The 21,599-nt window shown below is 33.7% G+C and overlaps 1 protein-coding gene across 4 annotated transcripts in view; it reads left to right on the top strand.

Moving 5' to 3' along the window:
• Nucleotides 1–21,599, top strand: part of LOC138318492 (ras guanyl-releasing protein 3-like) — an 80,504-nt gene that overhangs the window by 5,253 nt on the left and 53,652 nt on the right. The window contains exon 1 of one of the 4 annotated variants that reach the window (XM_069260898.1): nucleotides 7,314–8,274. The exons of 1 other annotated variant lie outside the window; for it this stretch is intronic. In XM_069260898.1, coding sequence (XP_069116999.1) covers nucleotides 8,256–8,274 — 19 coding nt within the window. In that variant the 5' untranslated portion in view covers nucleotides 7,314–8,255. Of the gene's footprint in view, nucleotides 1–7,313; nucleotides 8,275–17,468; nucleotides 18,016–21,599 lie in introns of those variants that run through there. 2 more of the 4 variants (XM_069260905.1, XM_069260897.1) reach the window with 2 other exon arrangements.

Raw genomic sequence — 21,599 nt, forward strand, 5'->3', positions numbered from 1 at the left:
AAAATGGCTTTGAATTATGATATACAATCAATATATATCTACAAATGTTTATTACTCTAGACAATTTACATTTCATTTATTTGGTCAGTTTTAATTATTACAATTTTCACTTTCATTATTTTTTTCTCCACCCCCTCTGATTTTAATCTTGACTAATTGATAATTATATAATCACTGTACAGTTTTTGAAATGTTAACATTAATTTTTACCAAATCTTTCATCTACTTAAAGATGCTCCACCGCCGACAGAGCATAAATGATATTCATTATTTGAACAATAATTGGTGTTTAATCGTGTATATATATGTCTGATTAACACAAAAATTAATATGAAATAATTCGTTTTGCCTTTGGTGCATGTGCAATCAGTATTTCATTCCATATAGGATATAGTGCTACGGAATTTTTTCGGGATGCAATTAATCATTTTTCATATTTTTGATGCTGTGAAACAGCATTCTTAGGTACGCTCGGAGATCCTTTGCACATCTAAGCAATAAAACCACTTAACCATTTAACATATTACTTGATAGTATGAATAAATTGAACATCAGTATTCAAAAACACAAACATTGACTTTGTACATACATATGCACCATAGACGGTATGTTTTAAGTGTTCACTAGGGACTCTATGATTTATGTATACCTATGCGTCATGTATGGTCCCAAAAATCACGAACAACACATTCTTCGAAGTGTTCCTCCGCAACAGACTTGTGGTGGATTTTGGATTGTGTATGTTTTATTCAATTTTACGTAATTCATGCTACTGAACGATTAATGTAATGAAATGAAGATAATTGCAAAAGAAAGTTTTTATAACGGTTATCGATGTTTTTGTTTCGGTTGCATTGACGAACTATATTTGATGATATTATTACGCAGTAATAGTTAATAGTTATGAGGTTCCTCCCTTGTTCTGTCATTGGGAGCTAGTTGTGCCTTTTGTTTATCGACAACTGCGTTATATTGAAAGGGAAAAAGTACAAAGTTTATCAACATAAACTTACAAAATATAATGATAATATAGATCTATATATATACGAGCTACTAAGAGTGACAAATGAACTTGTATTGGAGTGTAAAGTACGATAGCCTTACGAAGACTTGCTAAAGTCTGATGCATTCATGAAGTTTTCTTGGCGTTATCGTTCTTATAAATTCAAAAGAAATTTGAGTGTTATAAGTAACCAAATAATGTACCTTTTATTTGGCAAAAATATCTGGCCATGATTTATTATTATTCAAAAGACGGCAAAGCAACATAATATGTTCTTCACGATAATATGTCACCAACCAGTACTGGGTCGCGACCAGTTATCGTGATTTCTTCGTTGTGTTTTTGGATTAATTGAAAAAGTAGCGACCTTTGAAGACTTAAAATTCGCATAAACTATCTGTAGTCCAAGAAGTTTCGGAAATAGCATTCATTTTTTATATTTGAGATGAATCATACGAAATATTGGCAGACAATGCATGCATTAAATCGGACCTGTTCCCGACATCGAGCTGTACCAGTTATCGTGTTTTTTTTAACTTAGTAGAATTTTACGATGCATATGAAGTAAGCTCGATCAAAATATATAACCTAAAACAGATAGTGTTGTATAACTTCTCATAACAGATAACTTTGATATCCCATAGTAACATTATAGTTCCTCTCGGCGAAATCCATCCCATGGTCCTTTGGGGTGTCTTCACCGACGTTCGAGCATTTCGGCAAAAAAGCGGACCACGGATTGAGCTTGATCACGGATCGATTATAACGGTAAACCGGAACAAGGATGCATCATTCAATCAATCAAAAGAGCTTGATATATCAATAAACAACAAACAAACAAAGATTAAGGTTTACCAGGTATATTAATGAACAACAAAAACTTTGTGATTTGTGATCAATGTGTTATTATCATTTTTTCACTTTTCTTCATGTTTAAACCACAGCTACATGTACATGACATTTACAAAAGTTTTTCTATTAGAAAATACTAAATCATACATCATCAAATATTTGCTAAGATAGGTGATTTAAATAATGCATTTATTTGAAATTCAAAATCATTGAAACAATAGCGACATTTATACACAATATTTGTTTCAGAGACCGTTATATAAATTCATAATGTACCTTTTATTTGGCAAAGGTATCTGGCCATGATTTATTAGTCAAAAGTCGTCAAAGCAACCCATGTTATTTTCTAAAAAGGAAACCAAAATATATCCGGAAATCGTAATATTTCTAATGTTATATTTTTCCGATAAATATTCTTAAATGTTAAGTGGATATGAAGATACGGATATGTTAACATATGATTTTTTTTGTCTTTGAAGAGATGATGAAAATTCAACACTGCACACTTAATTAGTATACTAAATTCAATTTTTAAATGAAAAACCAATTTCTTTATACCTTTGTTTGAGTCCTTCATTCACAGCATCTATGAGTGGCCTTGGCACTTTGATTAACTTGAAGTAAAATTAGAAGCTCAAACTTTCCAATGGTGGTAATGGTGTAATGTAAATAACTTTTGTGACTGAAGAAAAATACTAAATCATCTGCTCCTGTTTTTGATAGTGAAAAAATACCATTTGTCGACGGTGGAGCATCTTTAAATTATAGCTATTGATTAACACTGAACATCTGTTAATCTGTTCAAATAAAGCCTGTAGCTTTGTTGGCCAGTTTTGAACTTTACTGTGATTGTCTCTGTAATTGAACAATTATATTATTTGAGGAAAGCCAATGTCACGTAATCAGCTGTGCTTCTTCATCACAAGTTACTGTGGTGGTGATAAGAAGAGGAAGTTCAGGGCATGAATGGAAAAGATACAGTTTGATTGGTTGATTATTTTCTAGTAAGCATCCAATCACAAGTTATCAAATTGTCTTGTTTCTCAGGTGAATGCTGCTATTTTGTGTATGATCATTATAGATTTTTAGGACTATTTGGTTGACAGACTTTTGTGTTGCCTTTTATTTTATTTTGCTTTGTGCCTTATACTATTTATCAATGTCATTTTTATCTCTTGTTTACTACTTAGTTCTTCAATAGAATGTATGCCATTGTAAAATTTTAAACAATTTGAAAGCAATGTTCAGGAAACAATTTGAATTTTCCTACCAACACAATTGTTTCGTTCTCTCTATACAATGCAGGATTAGAGTCTATTGAAATAATTTATGATTTTTTTTCTGAATTAATAAAGGGACAATATATAAAACTATTGTTCAACAAATGAACATCCCTTATGCCTTGGAAAATAAAACAGAAAATATTGACAAATTTCCTGATACCAGGTATTGTTAACAATTTTAATCTATGTCATAGATATTTCTAATTGATAGCCATATATACATTAAAGGCCCTTCCAAAATGGTTTTTGCTTTTTAAAATGGCACCTACTACACTTATCATCACCTCCTAAACCCTCTTATTAATATGAATTAAACGTGGTATTATATTTCCAGCCAGTGTCCGAATTACTGCACATTAGATTGTTAGCTGACTATCACTGCACTAGATGGCAAAGCAGCGAAATGAATCTTCAATGTAAACAGATTACTAGCATTTGTTTGGTGTTGTAACTTTATCTTGTTATTATTGTTTTTAAGCTTCTATTTTTTGTTTCGGAAAGGTGCTTTCGGTACACTGGTCACCTTTGAGTTGAAAATTATTTTTATATAAGACAAGTTACTATTTAGAGAAGATCATACATCGAAAAGGTACTAATGTACTACTGTAAGAGACTGATTTGAGTTGTTCAGAAATTCCCTTACAGGTTCACTGATGCAAGTTCAGGTTCAGGTTCAGGTACATGCATCCACCAATGTGTAAATATATACAGAGAGTGGGTTATATTTAGCAACCACAATTTGACATTTGCTCACAGGTCACAGGGATACTAACTACTCCCAACTTTCATTTAAAGCTGGTATCTTTCTGATATGTGTTACTGCACACTAAGATGAAACTGTTCCTTCAAGTTTGACTAGTTAGGTAATAGTATGTATATGTTTATATATATGTGTGTATCTCAGATTTAAGACTGTTGGCTTTTGATCTGGCTATCATATACCTGCCAGCTCTCTGTTAAAGATTTTACTCATTATGGAAAGCTCTTTAAGTTAATCACACCTGGGCCTGTAAGTGATGTAGCCCTACGTTGGTGGGTCAGATAGCAGCTGGGCACTTTCACATCTAAAACACATACTGATGTATGTAATGCTTTACAAGTACCCTTCATCCACAATATGGGATACCCTAGAGGAGAACTTTAATTGTCATCATAAATTTAATGGTTGTCTAGCATAGTTAAGTGGTTTATAGATCATATGCTGAACATGTACACCTCATTTTATTGCAATGTGTATATAATATATTTTACTAATGAGCAAGCAGGTTAGTAGTGAATCTGATGTATATATTTATATATATACTTGAGTGCATCTGCATGACTATGGATTCATTATAATCAAATATGTTCAATAATATACATACACCCATTTAACATTTAGATAAGTGGTATTTAAGTAATTAACGGTTCCCAAATGGTGTTATATGTACAGATATAAATGTAATTTGGGTGACAGATAAATTACATAATTGTGATGTCACATGCCATTCATATTTTAAGGCTACATATAGCTATAATACTGTAGCATACCGTACAGTCGGTTATCTTCGGAAATCTTAGTCATTAGAACCCTTTTTAGTAGTACCACAGACTAATGGTTCTAATTTTAAACAGTTACTGGGTACCTTGCTATTCGTGACCCAGTATTAGACAAATACAAGTATCTGCAGGAGCGACAAACACTACCTTGATTAACTTCTGAAGCATGAATCGGTGTAATGCCAGGCCATAGTATTTATCAATATTGTTAGTACATCATTTAGTACCACTGTATGATGCAGAATATAAAGGCATCCCTAAAGCTGAAACTATTTTACATATTGTTTCGATACCTATTATCTTAGTAATTTGAGTTGTATTGCTATTTTCATGGGAGGTTTGTTTACGACTCAATTTGTCTAAAGGATTTTTTTTTTTTTTACATATTTTCACAATGTAAGTTATGATTGTACTAGATACCAGGTATCTGGAGCACTAGTCAGTGTTAAATATTTAAGCATATTTGACCTCAGTGACCTTGCAAATTGTCCATGTTTATTTCTAATATCAGATCTCTGCCATGGTCCTTTCTTGATCAGTAAAACAAAACTCATTAAACAATTTTAGCATATGTACCTCTTGTGACTTTGAATAAAAAGCATAATTAAATCTTTTCAGTAAAATTGAGGTTTTCAGTACTGTATTTGTTTTCAATTGAAAGTTGAAATATGTACAAGTCACATCACAGCACTTTGCATATAGCTGAGTGTATTTATTTATTCATGAAATCAGTCATGCAGGACTACTAATTAAATTATGTTTTATACAAAGTCCTTTCAGTAAATCTTACCTTATGTTGACATAATACCTTGTCACAATATTTTAGTACTAACACAACATGTATATTTATTATAAAATTCTGTACCATGGTACATGTTGATATATCACAATGTCCACCAACTGTTTAATACACACACCAAACTGTCAAACTCAAAGTCAATCTTAAATTCTTTATTCATTATTTGGAACAACTAATTAAAATTTTAAAATTAAATCAGTATTTGCTGTAAATGATTTTTAAAGACATTTCCTACCAAATGTTTTGAAGACAAACGGATGGACAAGGAGAGAGTGATGGTGTTCTATGAACAATGAGGACTTTTGAATTATCTTTAGATTTGATACCTGAGTGCTCAATTTGTTTTATGATTTAAGTTAAACCTTCAAAATTGAATAGAAAACAAATTATTGACAGAAAGATTGCTAGCTTGAAATGAATCTTTTTGTTTAAAATTTTCTGCTTATGACAAATTGATGAATTAATTACTGTGTTATAGTTAAAGATGCTCTACCGCCGACAGAGCATAAATGAACAATTATTGGTGTTTAATCATGTATATATATGCCTAATTAACACAAAAAATAATATAAAATAATTTATTTCGCCTTCGGTGTATGCGCAACCAGTTCTTCATTCCATATAGGATATAGTGCCACAGAATTTTTTCGGGATGCAATTAATTATTTTTCATGATTTTAAAGTGAAGTAAGATTAGAAGCTCAAACTTTTCAATGGTGGTAATGGTATAAAGTAAGAAACTTTTGTAACTGAAGAAAAATACTAAATTGTCTACTCCTGTTTTTGATAGTGAAAAAATACCATTTGTCAGCGGTGAAGCATCTTTAAGTTACTGTTGTGATGGACACTGGTTAAGACATATAGCTGCAATATCATATTAAATGCTTCTTTGTTGATGTAAACTTTATGTTGAAATAAGGCTCAGTGAATTCAGACGATGCTATTGTTGTTTTATATATAGTCCTGAAGAAAGCTGAAGTAATTATATATAGACTTATTAGTGTGGTGCAAGTAATGATTAGGCTGTTGCAGAGACATTATATTTAGCACATATCTATTTCTGGGATGGCAAAGGAAGGCGTATTGTTGTTAACATCTTTTATAGATAACTAGTTAGGCATGTTATGTAGTAGGGATATATAAACCAAGTTGATAAAGAAGAGTGTTAAACCAAGATAAGCAATGTTTAACGCAAATATTAAAATACAAATAAAACTTTTCAACTAACTTGACATATTTGTAGCAAAACCATAAGAGTTATTATTTATATCTCTATCTGTTTTCAGAATTAAACATGCAGCATGTTTTGAAGTATAAACAAATTTATCACCTTTTCGACTACTGGGCCAGGGTATAAAAACTGACTTAAATATTGTGATAACTTATGAATACATTCATAGGTTTCTGAATTAATGAAAAACATATTGAATGCCTTGACATCCACTGATGGAACACACAAGGAGACACATACTGCATTCCCTTTGTACTACACAGCCACCAACTTCTCAGCTCCATATTTCGGTACAAGCTGATAATAAACTAGGAGGTTCATAAATTAATATAATGCTGGCTGCGAGATCTAGATCTTGACTGAAGCTCTGCTAAACTGGCTGCTTAAAGCGATGCAGTCTATGTATTTATAGCTTCATATTGTCACCTTCAGGTCTATATTTGCAGCTGATCACTAATGCACTGGTGACTTGGAAGGGTGTTAGTGATAAAGCAAGGATTTGGTCCAGTGACCTAGCTAGGCACCTGGCTAGGACAATATCATACTTGTATAAAGAGATGTGCTGCTTTAGCTGAGCGGCCGGCCTGAGCCAGATATAGGCAGGCAAACTGGATCAATACACAAAGCAAGACTGATGGCGCTTTGACGTAAGTGCAGTGTTTTATAGGTGTGCGATCTTTCTACATTGATGCTCTAAATATACTGTATAGAGACAGTGTAGCCGAGAATAATTCCATTTGGAAATCAAAGCTTGTTTGGTCTATTCCAAGCTGTGTGGCTGCTGGTTTGTGTTCAGTGTCGTGTGCTGCTGCTGCCGCTGCTGCTGCTGGTGATGATGATGCATTTCTATTTTAAAGTAAAACAGGAGAAATAATGTCCACAAGGGTTTGCGAGAATGCAATGGCACAGTGGTCCTTGTGGCAGCAGGAAGATGGTGACCACAGCCACTAACAGGCCTCAGTGGCTCTGACCAGCAGATGACATGAGAAGCCTGGACACACCACTCCATACTGTGCTGGCTGCTGCAACCTCACACTTCAAATACTAGCATTGACTGCTTAAATACTGCTGCATTTATTACAGATAAGCAAAAAAACGTTTAGCAGTGTCCAGCTGAAATTGGTAGTCAAGGTGCTTTCAGCTGGACATATGTGGATTTTGAACGGTACAGCTCTCTGTTGTTCTGCTAACCAAAAACCATGGTGACAAGGGAATCGTTTTCAAAATGGAGACATACATCATGGTTCACAAATGTGTAGACATGTCAGAGATAAAAGGCTCCAACCCTGCCGTGTAGTGAGGAGAAGCAGGGACTAGTGTGGGGTAGCCTTATGGCTGACAGCTGTCACATAGCAAACACACAAAAAACACAACTTTCTCAGCTGCTTTTTATTGATGTATGTTAGGGAATTTCGTTTTGAAGGAGATTTGACCTAGATATATATACAGCCATGTTTCACATGTGTGCCATTCCCTGCTGTATCCTTGTGTAGCATTGTCACAGATCTAGGTAAAGTGGAAGGACAAGTGGAAAGACGACGTTCAGAAATGTGCAGTGATGAGACAGGTAAGCTGGTCTACAAGTGAGACAGATAGGTAACTAAATAGCCAGAAACGTGACACAGATAGCTAACTAAATAGCCAGAAATGTGCCACAGATAGCTAAATAAATAGCCAGGAAATGTGTCACAGATAGTTTACTAAATAGCCTAGAAATGTGTCACAGATAGTAAACTAAATAGCCTAGAAATATGTCACAGATAGCTAGCTAAACTGTCTGTAAAGGAGTTACAAATAGCTTTCCTCGTTGTGTATATTGGTGACACAAATAGCTTTTTGTATTGTCTGTAAATTAGTAATTGTGACATGGTGTATATTGGTAAAACAAATAGCTTTTGGTATTGTCTATAAAGGCTTTACAAATAGCTTCCCTCATTGTGTATATTGGTGACACAAATAGCTTTTGGTATTGTCTGTAAAGGAGTTTAAAATAGCTTTCCTCATTGTGTAATTGGTGACACAAATAGCTTTTTGTATTGTCTGTAAAGGAGTTACAAATAGCTTTCCTCATTGTGTAATTGGTGTCACAAATAGCTTTTTGTATTGTCTGTAAAGGAGTTACAAATAGCTTTCCTCATTGTGTAATTGGTGACACAAATAGCTTTTTGTATTGTCTGTAAAGGATTTACAAATAGCTTCCCTCATTGTATGTACAGGTACATATATTGGTGCCACAAATAGCACGATTTTTATTAAGTAGCTATCGTATTGTAAGAAATATATACCTGGGTAGGTGGCACAAATAGCTTTTTATATTGGCTATATATCTAACACAAATTGTCTATAAATGTGTAAACAAATACAGCCCTTCTATTGTCTGTAATTTTGACATGGTGTGAATTGGTGACTACTGGTATCTATGTTGTATGTATATTCTTAATATATTTGTCTTTGTAACACAATCATGTCTTTTATTTTGTGTATAACAAATATATTGTTTACATATATATATACACATAGGTGTCAACATTGGTTTATTATATTTAATATATTTCCTATACAGATTTACTGTTTCCTTTACTGTATGTCAGTCGGTGTCACTAATATCTATCTATATTTTCTGTGTACGTGATATACAAATAGCTTACTATACTTTTAAAGGTGTAACAGATAGGTAACTTTGTCTTTATAGATTTTACAAATGGCTGGATATTTAATGCCTGTATTGGAGCACATGACACTATTTATTTGTATTCATGTGGTTAGGCCATAGTTGTGTTTTTCCTGTTTTGTGTCCTTTGGAATCTCAAAAACCTATCAGCCAGCAAGGAAAAAAAACAAACACAAAAAAAATAACACAGCTAGAGCCCACGCTTTGTCTGGGATGCTTACACTTTGACCAGTTTTGTTGTTGTAAGTGGTAGAATAGACAATATTTCAAAAATAGTCGCATTATCATTGATTCATTGGTATGGAGCACAAACATATTTCACCATTAAAAATCATTAAAAGGATTGTCTGATTGGAATATGGGGAAATTATGTTTTTCAGCGTATCTGTTGTAAAATTATAAATCTATTAAATACTGTTGCTCCATATAATATATAGCCTTTATAAAGGAACATTTGATAGCCTTTTTATACATTGTATTGTAAACTTCATGTAGTTTTCTGTTTTGAATTTATGAATACCCTACATATACACAACACCCAGACAACAGTACAGACAATTCTTCAAACTTTGACTTATATCCATTTTGATCTTGCCTTGCCATTCTCTGTAAGTCAGGATTGACCATAATGGGGATTCATACTTTCATTAATCAAAGCTATGTCATAACTGTACTACCATAACTACATTATCGGTACACAGTCTGTTATATAATATTTATAATTTTGGAAATTTAGTTAAACAGAAGAAAAACATTTCTACTGTAATACACTATTTGACTATGAAAGAGAGTGCAAAAATATATGTTCAATCAAATTAATGTATATAGATTTTAAATATTACATTTAAAAAAATGATTCAATTTATTTAATATCAGAAGTATTTCAGCAGATTTTAATAAATTAACCTTAAATAACCTTCACATCCGGTACACTCACTTGGATTGGGATATTCTAGCATCAGTTTTAATCGTCGACATCATGATGTCAAAGGCATTAACTTTTGAAACTTTTCATTTTTTTATAATCTTAAAGTTTGAACTCAAAGAATGCTCAAAATCCAAAAAAAGCTCTCTAACATTCTATTCCTAAGTTTACCTCAACAGGCGAGTCATTTATTTAGAAAGAAAACATTTGATCTGAGTTTTATTCCAAACAGCTATTATTATTAAAGTGTCGTAAATCGACTGTATCTTGGGCAATGGTCAAAAAAGGCCTTCGAAATACTGCGAATAAGTTTGGTTTACATACTTGGAATGCATATGGATATATTATCGTTTCATTCTGAATGATCGAAACACATACGACTGAATTTGACAACTTTTCAGCCACCCTCACCCCATCATATTTCAGAGAAAAAAAGATCGAAAACCTTCATCACCTTTCGATTGATTGATGTATAGTCATGGTCTTTGCGGCGCTTGAGCGATAGCGAGATCAGATTATCGGCTGTGAGTCAAGCGTTGAGATGATGCTTTCCACAATTGACTAAAATCAAAACTGGAAACGGGCATTTTCCCCAAATTTTTATTTTCAGTTGACATTTTAACGAAATCTAAAAATAATAATTTGTGTTTGTTTTTGCCTCACAACAGCAAAAAAATTACTCGCAAGCGGAAGGATGGACATGTTCTTGACCTTCATTCAAGGTCAAACTATACAGGCACATGTAGTAAGCTGGGATAGAGATCTGCCCATTTTATTGAGATAAATGACCTTGACATTTATTATTGTAAACCACTTTGTTTTGGTGAGGTACGACTTTTTGCATACTATGATGTTACAGCTTGAAAGTGAATTCAAATATTTTATAAAAAAAAGTATAATACATTTATGTACACATGTACATCAGTGCATGATTATAAAGAGCCTGTGATTGGGAATTCATCTTTTCGTGAATATGTCGACAATTTTGTATAGCGATATGTGAAATGAAGTGATTGACAGTATCAAAACTAAAGTCTCTTCTCTGTTACCAAGAGGTACAGGGAAGCAATTAGAGGTACTGGCCAACTTAATGGACTTTTGTTTCTCAAATTTATCTCTCCAAAACTACACATCCTATGGCCATGGTTGCTAGGGAAAAGATAATATCCCTCCACATCTGCAAGACAGGTCACATATGCACTAGATAATGATGTCATCAATATGTATGTTATGTAATGAACTCTTCTGACCAACACCTTTTGTTTGTTGTCACATGTAATATATCAGCTGTTGGCCAGCTTCATTTGTGACTTTTTCTCCAAAATCGCTAGTAAAAATTATGAAGGATATTGTCCTCACTCTAAGGATCCTGAAAAGCTGCAGGGCAATAATTGTTCTATTGGAATTTGACAGTGTTCATGGAATGGTATTACATTGTAGCAAGAGTTCTTAATCAGAATTATAAATTTCTTGACCCTGAAGAATCAGGCTTACCACTTTTCAGAGTGTATGAAGTCCACAATAAGTTATATAGGGAAATTAATTTTTTGACATTATTTGTTTGATTACAATAATACATGTAGTTACATGGAATACTAAAACCATGAAAATTGTCTTTGACTGTCGACTCTGACCCAGCAGCAGATGGACATGGTCTAATAGAATGAAAATTCAACATTTTTCTCCATACACCAATTTCTTTATATATGTGTAAATTGCTTCTTGAAATGCTTAGAAAAATTATGTTTTGCTGATTATCATCAGCATGTTTCAGTTTCAATCTTGTAATAAACTCGGGTAATTGTTGTTACAATATTAATAGTTTTTCCATATAAAGTGTAATAATGCGAGTATTGTCAGAGTACATAGGGGGTCGTCAGAAATAAGACTTTGTATATATAGAACAGAAGGACTTATTTGATCCTTAATTAACCTGACCGAATTACTAATGCTATCTCAGCCTATAGGAGATCAAACAACCCAGATATAGGTCATCGTATCATTTTACATCCTCTTTTAGCTGTCCAGCACTTTAAGTAGAAAACACTACCTAGGTCTGATAATAGATCGGAAGTTTGCCGCTTGTCCTGTTCATGATAAAAATACATTGCTGTGGCCTATATTTCAGGCATTCTTAACATCAAATAGAAAGTGAGACTGCCTGTCTCTCCTTGGTACCAATACTATACTACTTATATCTGAAAGAAGACGGCTATTTGTTGGGTAGCTGTCGACTATTAATTCTTGGATACATGCAGTGTAACCTGAATTATTTATAGACCTAGTGCCTGAACTTTATTAGGTCATCTCACCTGAAGGGTCAGGATGACCTCTACTCATCATGCTTTGTCCTCACATTTTAAAATTTGTCTCAAGTTCTACCTGTGCAATTTAGCTGAAACTTGCCTGAAATAATCCTGACAGGGTCTTGTCCAAGTATTGTTATTTTTCGGGTCAATCCAAAATCCAGGATGGTCACCATCTTGAAAACACATTTTAGTTCTGCCAGTGGGACTTTGATGAAACTTTCAATCTTATAATACACATTGAAAATTTTTTCTTCAGTTCCACCTGTGTTGAAAATATGTATGAATTGAAAGGAAAGTCAGCCTGAAAGCTGTTGTTATTTTTAGACCCTCCCATAAATATTGCCATGTCTGTCCAAATTCAAGATGGGCACCAAAGATCGTTAAGGCCCTTGGAATCAAGCCTTGACCCAAAGGTCAGAGATCAGCAATTCTGTTTGTTTCAAACAGTCACAGGCGTGCACCAAAGCTGTATCATTTGCCTACACTGTAACACCATTAAAGTGTAAAAAAGTAGTAATGCATTATGAAAGAATGTGTTACAAACCTCCATTTTATTTACCTATTACATGGCTTGGGCAAATATACATGCCTCCTAACCATCCTGCTCACTCCCAACTCCCACTGTATTCCTTTGTGTCCAACTTTGATGTATGAAAGCAGGTATACACATTTCTAATGACATTGTTCTCATTTATCCCATCATGGTATTAAATCTTCTGACTGCTGATGTGATATTTCAAGGAATGAAATGACAGAACTTTAATTTTTTTCTCGTTTTGATTTTAAGCATTGAAAGTAACTCCTGGGTCAACAGATGATGTCAAGAAATTGGTTGGCAAAATTTTGGGTACGGTATTCGCTGTAATTAATGCCCCTCTCCCATAAGCGCCCCTCCCTTTTTTTCTGGACAAGTTATATAAACATTTACAACATGTGATGCCTCTAACATCAGCATTTTATCCCATATTAAAGGAACATGTGATTCTTTTACGTGTGAATCACTATATAATAATTCAATTCTCAAAGGTTGAAGGAAATATGCATGTTAACTGTAGCAGATTAATATGTTATAAGTGCAGAAAGAGTTAAACCTTTGTTACAAATTTTTAAGCGCCCTGGGTGCTAATTACGCCGAATACAGTATATTTCAAAATAAGACCTTCTCCACTTTAGTTCTACATTTCTTTCTGGAGGCTTAATTGTATGGCATTTTCCTTATTAATTATAGTAACTAAAACCTGTTTAATCCAGAAACCTGCAAATATACCAACCAAATATGCTGATAACCATGACATCTGATACTGTACTTTATCTCACACATGTGGCACCTGTGACTGCCCTCCAGTGGAGGAACAGCTGATGAGGTTGAACACTTCTATAAGCCAACTGTGTCAAGGATTTCATATCAATATATATATTATCTATCACTGTATGTGTAATTGATGGAATCACTGTTATTTTTCCTTTAGTAATCACCGTTGTCACCAGATGTGGTAATCTATCTGGTTGTATATTTCACTGTGATTTCACTATAAAATGTACTCCAACAATGTTAGAGGTTAACATGACGAGATAATTTTTAACATTGCGTCGTGTGACCTCTAACGAGCACAGCCACAGCTGATCAAAATGGTGTAAAATGTATCAAAAGTCACGTTTTATATGTTTTCACCTATCTTTTTGGATTTATATATCATAAATACACATATTTGCAAAACTCTTCCAAAAAATAATTCCAAGAAGCTGTGATAAATGCATTTTTTAATACTTTCATCGTATTTTCACTTGTATTGACCACCATTTTTAATTTGAATAGGAATATTGAGGTTTTATGAAAATAAGGAGTTATCAAAATGTGTATGCAAAACAAGCGGCATGAAGTAAGCGTCATTTCCATTATGCATTTCGCTAAATTAAAATTTTGTGTTTTGTATTAACCATAGCATACCATTTAACATGGATTTAACAATATATGGGTGGTGTCATACAAAATTATTTGCAGGAATGCTTTAATATCTAATCAACAAGTAAGTCATTCAGTAATCGTTTATATATATCTTGCCATTTAAATTGTCTTTGAAATGTTTAAACCCACCGACAAATAATCGGGCGCTGCCAGCAACATCGCGGACATACAGATCTCGTACGAGTGTCGCTATCCAACCAATGTAATCAGGGTGGAAGAAGACCTCATACACGTGTAGGAGTATGTAACGTTCAGTCAGTGATCCGCCATGGAATAAATAAAACATAGAGCATCCTAGCATCTTAAAATGCAGCGACAGGAACAGAATATTTACAATTAGTAAAAAACTTTCATTGGTTTTAGGTCACCACAGACGAAGTCTCAAGTGACCTACCATATTCTAATCGCCTTTTGTCCGTCGTCGGGCTACGTGCGTCATCCATGGTATGTCCATAAACAATTTACATTTTCGACTTCTTCTCCAAAACTTCTGAAGCAATTTCAATGAAATTTTGCGCAAACCTTCTAAGGCATGAGGCCAATCAAAATTGTGAATTATTTGGGGGTCAAGTGTACTGTATTTTATATAGGTAAAGCACATTTATGAGCATTTTTTGCTCAATTTTCATAGGAAATGAATCAAACTTGGTTAGAATGATTAGCCTGAGATAGCATTTTAACATCATATCCATACTGGTCCTGGCTAAAACTTCAAAAATCTTCTAAAATTCGGGAAATGGTAGAATCAAATACTCACACTTTATAGATGGAAAGGTCTTAAGGTGTTTTATAAAAATTGTGAATTATATAACCCTGGGGTCTCACGTTTCCCTCTGGGGAGGGGGTCAAGTTTACTTTAGTTTATATATAAGGAAAACACATTAATGAACATTATTTTTTCAACTTTCATAGGAAATGAATCAAACTTGATTAGCATTATTAGCCTGAGTTATAGCATTTGAATATCCATATCGGTCCTCACTGACCCCCTAGGGGTCCAGAGGGGCAGGGCCAAACAGAGTCAAAATGACTAAAACTTTAGAAAATATTCTGAGTTTAAAAGTTTGATAGAAGCAAATACTCTTTATAGATTAAAAAGTCAAATCTATAAAATCACTGACCAACTTCAAGGGCCAGTATAGTGTTAGTATATATATCTATAGTATATATCTTTGTTTCATTCTATATCTGAACTCAGGTGACCATTACAGCCCATGGGCCACTTGTTGGTGAACCACAAATATAAAAACAATAAAATTGGTTTATACTTTATTGAAATTGCTATCTCAAAGGCCAAACAAGAATATAACTAGCAAAAATATACTTAATTGAAAGCTCCAAACCAGGAGAGAACGTACCCATGAATACTTAGGAAATATAACAGTTTATGGATTAAAAAAGGAAAATATATAAAAAAATTATTTAGTGAAAAATGGGTAAATGTCATCTTGATCATCCATTGTTATCAATAGACATTTTTTGTCTGGTTGATGAATATCTCCTTCAATTTATCACTAGACGACAATAATTGTAGGTAAAGATTCCCTGATGGTCTATCGGCTTTAGTGAAACCCTTTGACATTTGATCCTCCTTGTTAAAGTAGATTATGTGTCCGAATCTCTTATTCCTTTGAATGAACTTTCTATTTAAAGATTCCTTTTTGTCTTTTATGGACTCCAGTTAAGATTCCAGTCTGATAGTGACGTTGCGTTTTTGGTCCATCATTAGGGCATTGCCTGAGAGAAACTATCAGCATGCAGTTTCGTATCACTTGATTTTCTTAATGTGTAGGATTTCTATTTCAAAGGAGTTGATTCTAATGGAGAAAAGTTAAGGATATTTCATTATTGATGACATGTTACTTTAAATATCACCCAACACTCGGTATGGAATCTATATATGGTCGTGTCTGTCGTATTGATGTAGAAGGACAGTGTCACCGTGGTTACCATCTCATACCAGGTATCGCACTACACACAAAAATCTCAATGTCATCTTGGAATAAAAATTGTTAGATTTAAATTGATCAGCGGAAATGGATAAACTATTAGTCAATTATGATTTAATCAGTGAAATAATCTGTAGGATATTTGAATTTTAGATTATGAACATTCAATTCAGAAAGGAATTTTGATTAACATTTTACAAGAACAATTTTTTTTTTGGACAATTTTCAAAAGAAAAAATTTGCTCAACTATTGCACGAACTGAAAGATGTAAAGGTGGCTACCAGATTTTGGATCAATCGTAGAGAGTGAAAATATGTAGTGGCCAGACCAGGGCTCTAACCCATAACCACCAAACACTAGCCATATGCTCTACCGATTGAGCCACCTGGTCGCCAATGATCATAATCAACCCAGTCTAATTCTGCTACAGATGAAATCAGTAACATTTCCACACTCAAAATAAATTGATACTGAAAAAAAACCCCATAAATACCACAATATGAATATGTAATAGGATTTCAAATAAGTTTATACAGATGTTGTTCTGCAGGTTTATTTTCTTTGCTTATTATTTGCCATTGGAAATCTGTTTAAAAGACATGAAATTATGTGAAAGCATATTTTATTTGCATGTATTATTGAACTGAAAATTGTTGTGTTGATATGTCTGGATTAGGTGAAATTAAAGGTATAGACATTCTTTTGGTGTGACACTTATAGCTACAAGGTCAATTCATAATTCATGGAGCACATCTAATACCTGAACCAGGTATAAAAATCTACAGCTAATTTTCTTATCTTAACAATAATCACTTTACCAGCTGTTAAATACAGCTGTCTGTACCTGCAGGAAAATTAAACATTTTGACAAATACCGGACAGGCTTATTACTCCTGGATAATTTGATCTACTTCCTCTATTGTCTAGTAGATATAGTATAATACAGCGATAAAATCAACGGCCTCGGGCACCACCACGATTTTGACAACAACCATTAGCAGAAAGTTTACATTTAGCGCTGAGGTTTAATTTTCACAGACTTTTGTTCCAAAAGCATAAATTAATGAACTGTGGAGCCAGACTTTGATGACATTTATTTATCCTAGTGGAAACAATTGTAAAACGTTGATTAAGAGTAGCGTTTACATGAGAGTCGTCACACATGTATATGTGTGTCGGGCAGGAGAGAGCTAAATGTCACCCTAGGCTAAGTGTAGTTGAGTGGAGCATTAGATTCCTTTTGATTGATGTGAGCAGTGTGGCGAATGACGTTTCATTCTGTATTGAACCTGGAAGCCTATAGGAGTACATGTTAAGCCAGATGGAAGTCTGTCACCATACTTATTGGTACTTACTATCTACCAAACTTGATAAATGTTCTATAATGCTGTACTATCAGGAATATTAAGGCTGTGTTCTCTTGGATTTTATTTACAATGTGAAAGTGATAATGGCCTCGCAAGAGAAAAACGATGTGGAAGAAAAAGGTGAGACATTGTTTTCTAATTGGACAAATTATCATGTATAAGATGTATAAATTCATGTTCATGTACATATTCATTTACAAGTGTGTGTGTGTGTGTGTACATCACTGGTAGTAATTTGGATTTATGCATTAACCTGAAATATGGACATTAATTGGCAGCAATGTTCCTTGTTTTACACAAGATTATTACAAACTATTAAAGGAGTTTGATTGAAAATGTTCTGTCTGAAAAGACTGGATAGTGTAGCCTATTAGAGCCAATGTATGTCAAGAGTTGTTTTACTAAAGTGTGATAGACAATATGATACTAGACTGGCTAGTGTAACAGTATCAAGCTGAGGATGCTTTGATTTAGTTGGAATATTTAGGTTGTTAGTCAATATGGCAGTGATAATGGTGGACCACTGGCGCTGTCCGCTGGTGGTCAAGTGGACACTAGGCAGAAATATAAATAATCCATCATACAATGGGAGTAACTAATCGTCCTCCCAGGAAATCAATTGTGTAGGATATTGATGACAATGAATTCAGGTGAGGACAGCCTCTTGTGGGTACCTGTAATTACTGTAGCTATTAGTGATTACACATTACATACATGGCTTCATTAGTGATTACACATTACATGCATGGCTTCATTAGTGATCACACATAACATTCATGGCTTCATTAGTGATTACACATTACATACATGGCTTCATTAGTGATTACACATTACATACATGTTTCATTACTGATAACACATTACATACATGGCTTCATTAGCGATTACACATTACATACATGCTTCATTAGTGATTACATACATGGCTTCATTTAGTGATTACACATTACATATATGGCTTCGTTAGTGATTACGCATTACACACATGGCTTTGTTAGTGATTACACATTACATACATGGCTTTATTAGTGATTACACATTACATACATGGCTTCATTAGTGATTACACATTACATACATGGCTTCATTAATGATTACACATTACATACATGGCTTCATTAGTGATTACACATTACATACATGGCTTCATTAGTGGTCACACATTACATACATGGCTTCATTAGTGATTACACATTACATACATGGCTTCATTAGTGATTACACATTACATACATGGCTTCATTAGTGATTACACATTACATACATGGCTTCATTAGTGATCACACATTACATACATGGCTTCATTAGTGATCACACATTACATACATGGCTTCATTAGTGTCACACATTACATACATGGCTTCATTAGTGATTACACATTACATACATGGCTTCATTAGTGGTTACATATTACATAATGCTTCATTAGTGATTACATATTACATACATGGCTTCATTAGTGATCACACATTACATACATGGCTTCATTAGTGATACACATTACATACATGGCTTCATTAGTGTCACACATTACATACATGGCTTCATTAGTGATTACACATTACATACATGGCTTCATTAGTGTTACATATTACATACATGGCTTCATTAGTGATTACATATTACATACATGGCTTCATTAGTGATATCACACATTATCATACATGGCTTCATTAGTGATCACACATTACATACATGGCTTCATTAGTGATCACACATTACATACATGGCTTCATTAATGATTACACATTACATACATGGCTTCATTAGTGATCACACATTACATACATGGCTTCATTAGTGATTACACATTGCATACATGGCTTCATTTGTGATCACACATTACATACATGGCTTCATTAGTGATTACACATTACATACATGGCTTCATTAGTGATCACACATTACATACATGGCTTCATTAGTGATCACACATTACATACATGGCTTCATTAATGATTACACATTATATACATGGCTTCATTAGTGATCACACATTACATACATGGCTTCATTAGTGATTACACATTACATACATGGCTTCATTAGTGATTACACATTACATACATGGCTTCATTGTATCACACATTACATACATGGCTTCATTAGTGATTACACATTACATACATGCTTCATTAGATTACATACATGGCTTCATTTAGTGATTACACATTACATACATGGCTTCATTAGCAATTACACATTACATACATGGCTTCATTAGTGATCACACATTACATACATGGCTTCATTAGTGATTACACATTACATACATGGCTTCATTTAGTGATCACACATTACATACATGGCTTCATTAGTGATTACACATTACATACATGCTTCATTAGTGATTACATACATGGCTTCATTTAGTGATTACACATTACATACATGGCTTCATTAGCAATTACACATTACATACATGGCTTCATTAGTGATTACACATTACATACATGGCTTCATTAGTGATTACACATTACATACATGGCTTCATTAGTCATTGCACATTACATACATAGCTTCATTAGTGATTACACATTACATACATGGCTTCCAACATGTATGAAATACATACCAGCATCATATAAAATTTATAGATGGCTGTTACACATTAAATTCATATCTACTTGATCATACAGTGCTGCATAACAAATTATATACCAGGGGTATTGATCCCATCATCATGCATGGATACACAATGTATAGCCATGACTACCTAATGCATAGCTATGACTACCCCTTAATGCATAGCCATGACTACCTAATGCATAGCTATGACTAGCCAATGCAATGATATTAGCCATGACCTAATGCATAGCCATGACTACATAATGCATAGCCATGACTACTTAATGCATAGGAATGACTACCTAATGCATATAGCCATGACTACCTAATGCATAGACATAGCTACCTAATGCATAGACATAACTACCTTATGCATAGACATAGCTACCTAATGCATAGACATAACTACCTTATGCATAGACATAGCTACCTAATGCATAGACATAACTACCTTATGCATAGACATAACTACCTAATGCATAGACATAACTACCTTATGCATAGACATAACTACCTTATGCATAGACATAACTACCTTATGCATAGACATAGCTACCTTATGCATAGACATAACTACCTTATGCATAGACATAACTACCTTATGCATAGACATAACTACCTTATGCATAGACATAACTACCTTATGCATAGACATAACTACCTTATGCATAGACATAACTACCTTATGCATAGACATAACTACCTTATGCATAGACATAACTACCTTATGCATAGACATAACTACCTTATGCATAGACATAGACATAACTACCTTATGCATAGACATAACTACCTTATGCATAGACATAACTACCTTATGCATAGACATAACTACCTTATGCATAGACATAACTACCTAATGCATAGACATAACTACCTATGCATAGACATAACTACCTAATGCATAGACATAACTACTTCATAGACACTAATAGACATAACTACCTAATGCATAGACATAACTACCTAATGCATAGACATAACTACCTTATGCATAGACATAACTACCTAATGCATAGACATAACTACCTAATGCATAGACATAACTACCTTATGCATAGACATAACTACCTTATGCATAGACATAACTACCTTATGCATTGACATAACTACCTTATGCATAGACATAACTACCT

This window comes from Argopecten irradians, chromosome 3 (assembly GCF_041381155.1).
Source record: "Argopecten irradians isolate NY chromosome 3, Ai_NY, whole genome shotgun sequence".
Lineage (NCBI taxonomy): Eukaryota > Metazoa > Mollusca > Bivalvia > Pectinida > Pectinidae > Argopecten > Argopecten irradians.